At 47.2% G+C, this 4,922-nt stretch overlaps 1 protein-coding gene across 1 annotated transcript; it reads right to left on the minus strand.

The window, feature by feature from the left end:
- On the minus strand, nucleotides 4,083–4,496 carry LOC109235100 (RNA-directed DNA polymerase homolog; the record flags this gene model as incomplete). The annotated part of the gene is made up of 1 exon (XM_019401091.1): nucleotides 4,083–4,496. A coding segment is annotated over exon 1 (414 nt), but the record flags the coding sequence as incomplete, so codon positions are not given.

Raw genomic sequence — 4,922 nt, forward strand, 5'->3', positions numbered from 1 at the left:
GAACTAAAACAACAAGTCAAACATCCCGACAAGGGAGAGTCAGCTATAACCAATCCTATTCAACTTCTTCCTGGCACAACTACTACCAATATTTAATCACAATGTTCATAGGAGCAAACAAGGGTTCACAATTACCAAGTTAAGACTCACGGTCATGCTTGACACCGACGCATGGATACTCGTCACCATGCCCATACGTCGTATTCAACACAAACAAGTAGCAAATATGACTCACCTTCTAATTCCTCAAGCTAGGGTTAAACCAAACACTTACGTCAAACTTCTACGGCCAATTCAATCCTCAACCACCGCTTTCCCCTCTCGAATTCGGCTCCAACTCAACCAAATCTATGCAATAATGACTTCACGTTATCAATATGTGCTAAACAAATCAAACCCAATGTCTAATTATAGCTTTTTCATCCATTTACCCTAAAAGGTCAAAAATGCCCCCGGGCCCACATGGTCAAAACCCGAGGTTCGAACCAAAACCCGATTACCCATTCCCCCATGAACTCAGATATATAATTTATTTTGGAATCGGACCTCGAATTGTGGTCCAAAACCCCCAATTTTAGAAAAACCTAGGTTCTACCCAAAATTCTCAAATTTCCCCATTAAAATCTTTGTTTTGGAGTTGATATTATGTTTAAAGATGTTAAGGAGTAAAGAAAATGAGTTAGAAATCACTTACCAATCGTTTTGGAGAAGAAGAATCCTTTGGAAAATCGACTCTTATGTTTTGGGTTTTGAAAAAGTGAAAAATGACGAAATTCCCGGCCTTATATACCCCCTGAAAGACCCAGCGCGAACCGCGCAAAAATGCACCACGACCGCACTGAAGAACTGGAAAAATTACAACTCTCTGAACCCTCCAGCGCGGACCGCACAAAGGGGAACGCGGCCGCGCTGGTAGACCTGGAGAGTGCTGGCTCTCTGAAGTCAGCTATGCGGACCGCGCATGGACGACCGCGGCCGCGTAGCTTCCACCGCGGACCGCGCTAAGGCGACCGCGGCCCCGCAGCAGCGCACCGCGGACCGCGCTAAGGCGACCGCGGGCGCGCTAGAGCCTGCAACTCCTCTGAACCTGCAACATCTGCTATTTCTAAGTCTAAGACCTCCCATGGCCTACTCAAGACTCATCCGAGCCCTCGGGGCTCCAAACCGAGCATACACATAACTCCAAAAACACCCTACAGACTCATCCGTGCGATCAAATCGCCAAAACAACATCATTAATATCAAATTAGGCTTCAAGACCCATGATTTCCTTTCAAATTTTCATAAGACATCAAGTTTTGAGTTTTTAGTCCAAAACACGTCAAACGACGTCCGAATTCAACCAAACTTACAGAAGGTACTTAAACCATATATAAAACTTGTACCGGGCGTCGGAACCAAAATACGAGCCCGATACCACAGTATTTTAATCAAATTTTATTTCCAATTTCCTTAATTATTTTCAGAAAAACAATTTCACACAAAAATTCATTTCTCGGGCTTAGGACCTCGGAATTTGATTCTGAGCATACACCCAAGTCCCATATTTTCCTACGGACCCTCCGGGATCGTCAAATCACGGGTCCGGATCCGTTTGCCCAAAACGTTGACCGAAGTCAAACTTAATCAATTAAATACCAAGATTTAACATTTTTCTCACAATTTTCATATTTTCTGGCTACGCGCCCGGACTGCGCACACAAATCGAGGCAACCCCAAATGAGGTTTTCAGGGCCTCGGAAGTACGGAATGAATAAGAAAACAGGTGATGACCCTTTGGATCGTCACATTCTCCACCTCTAAAACAACCGTTCGTCCTCGAACGGACAAAAGAAGGAAGTACCTGAGTCGGGAAAAAATGGGGATAACGGCTCCGCATATCAGACTCGGACTCCCAGGTCGATGCCTCAGGAGGCTGACCTCTCCACTGAACACGAACAGAAGGAAAACTCTTGGATCTCAATTGACGAACCTGCCGGTCTAGAATAGCTACCGGCTCCTCCTCATAGGACAAGTCCTTGTCCAATTGGACAGTACTGAAGTCTAACACGTGGGTAGGATCGTCGTGATACCTCCGAAGCATGGATACATGAAAAGTTGGATGCACAACTGATAAGCTAGGCGGCAATGCAAGCCTATAAGCGACCTCTCCCACTCGATCAAGAATCTCAAACGGGCCAATGTACCTAAGGCTAAGCTTGCCCTTCTTCTCAAATCTCATCACGCCCTTCATAGGTGACACTCGAAGCAATACCCGCTCACCAACCATGAAAGCTACATCTCGAACCTTACGATCTGCATAGCCTTTTTGCCTAGATTGACCGAACGAAGCCTATCCTGAATAATCTTGACCTTGTCCAAGGCCTCCTGAACCAAATCCGTACCTATTAACCGAGCCTTTCCCGGCTCAAACCATCCAACCGGAGACCGACACCGCCTACCATATAACGCCTCATAAGGAGCCATCTGGATGCTCGACTGGTAGCTGTTGTTGTAAGCAAACTCCGCCAAAGGCAAGAACTGATCCCACGAACCTCCGAATCAATAACACAAGCTCGGAGCATATCCTCCAAAATCTGGATAGTCCGCTCGGACTGGCCGTCCATCTGGGGATGAAATGCTGTGCTCAAATCTACCCGTGTGCCCAACTCTCGCTGAACTACTCTCTAGAAGCGTGAGGTAAACTGCGTACCCCGATCCGAAATAATAGACACGGGCACGCCATGAAGACTAACAATCTCCCGAATATAGATCTCAGCGAACCTCTCAGAAGAATAGGAGACTGCCACAAGAATGAAATGCGCTGACTTGGTCAGCCTATCAACAATAACCCATATCGCATCAAACTTCTTCCGAGTCAACGGAAGTCCAGTAACAAAATCCATAGTAATTCTCTCTCTCTTCCACTCGGGACGCTCAATCCTCTGAAATAGACCACCAGGCCTCTGATGCTCATATTTGACCTGCTGACAATTCAAACGCCGAGCCACATATGCTGCAATATCCTTCTTCATTCTACGCCACCAATAATGCTGCCGCAAATCCTGATACATCTTCGCGGTACCCGGATGAATAAAGTACCGGGAACTATGGGCCTCCTCTAAAATCAATTCTCGAAGCCCATCCACATTGGACACACAAACTCGCCTCTGCAATCTCAAATCTCCATCCGCATCTAAGGTAACCTGTTTGGCACCTCCTCGCTGCACCGTGTCTCTGCGGACACGCAAATGAGGATCATCAAACTGCCGATCACGGATACGCTCCAATAATGAAGAACGAGCGACCGTGCAAGCTAACACACGACTGGGCTCAGAAACATCCAGTCTCACGAACTGATTGGCTAAGGCCTGAACATCCAAAGCAAACTGCCTCTGACTGACTGGAATATAAGCAAGACTGCCCATACTGGCTGACTTCCTACTCAAAGCGTCGGCCACTACATATGCCTTTCCCGGATGATATAAAATGGTGACATTATAATCCTTCAACAACTCCAACCACCTCCTCTGCCTAAAATTCAACTCCTTCTGCTTGAACAAGTATTTTAGACTCTTGTGGTCAGTGAACACCTCACATGCCACGCCATACAAATAATGCCTCCAAATCTTCAAGGCGTGAACAATGGCTGCCAACTCTAAATCATGCACTGAATAGTTCTTCTCATGAATCTTCAACTGCCTCGAAGCATAGGCTATAACTTTGCCATCCTGCATCAATACTGCACCAAGTCCAATACGGGAAGCATCACAATAGACGGTATAAGGCCCGGATCCTATGGGCAAGACCAACATCGGTGCCGTAGTCAGGGCTGTCTTGAGTTTCTGAAAGCTCGCCTCACACTCCTCCGACCATCTGAACTGGGCACCCTTCTGAGTCAACCTGGTCATCGGGGCTGCAATAGATGAAAACCCCTCCACAAACCGACGGTAGTAGCCTGCTAACCCCAAGAAACTCCGAATCTCCGTCGCTGATGCTGGTCTAGGCCAGTTCTTGACTGCCTCTATCTTCTTCGGGTCCACCTGAATACCCTCAGCTGATACAACGTGACCCAGAAATGCTACTGAACTCAGCCAGAACTCACACTTGGAGAACTTGGCATATAACTCACTATCCCTCAGAGTCTGAAGAACCACTCTAAGGTGCTGCTCGTGCTCCTCCTGGCTGCGGGAGTACACCAAAATATCATCAATAAAGACTATCACGAACATGTCCAAATATGGCCTGAACACTCGGTTCATCAACTCCATCAATGCTGCTGGGGCATTGGTCAACCCAAACGACATGACCAAGAACTCGTAATGCCCGTACCGAGTACGGAAAGCTGTCTTAGGGACATCGGATGCCCTAATCCTCAACTGGTGGTAGCCAGATCTCAAGTCAATCTTGGAAAATACCCTGGCACCCTGAAGCTGGTCGAACAAATCATCAATCCTCGGCAGTGGGTACTTATTCTTAATTGTTACCTTGTTCAATTGCCGGTAATCTATGCACATCCTCATCGATCCGTCCTTCTTCTTGACAAATAACACTGGCGCGCCCCAAGGCGAGACACTGGGTCTAATGAAACCCTTCTCAAGCAAATCCTGCAACTGTTCTTTTAACTCTTTCAACTCCGGCGGGGCCATACGATATGGCGGAATAGAAATGGGCTGAGTGCCCGGAGCTAGATCGATGCAGAAATTAATATCCCTGTCGGGGGGCATACCCGGCAGGTCTAAAGGAAAAACATCAGGAAAATCACGAACAACGGGCACAGAATCGATAGAGGGAACCTCAGCACTGGAATTTCGAACGTAAGCTAAATAAGCCAAACACCCCTTCTCGACCATACACCGATCCTTCACATACGATATGACACTGCGGGTAGAATGACCTGGAGTCCCTCTCCACTCTAAACGAGGCATGCTCGGTAAAGCTAA

Source organism: Nicotiana attenuata, chromosome 11 (genome assembly GCF_001879085.1).
Source record: "Nicotiana attenuata strain UT chromosome 11, NIATTr2, whole genome shotgun sequence".
NCBI lineage: Eukaryota > Viridiplantae > Streptophyta > Magnoliopsida > Solanales > Solanaceae > Nicotiana > Nicotiana attenuata.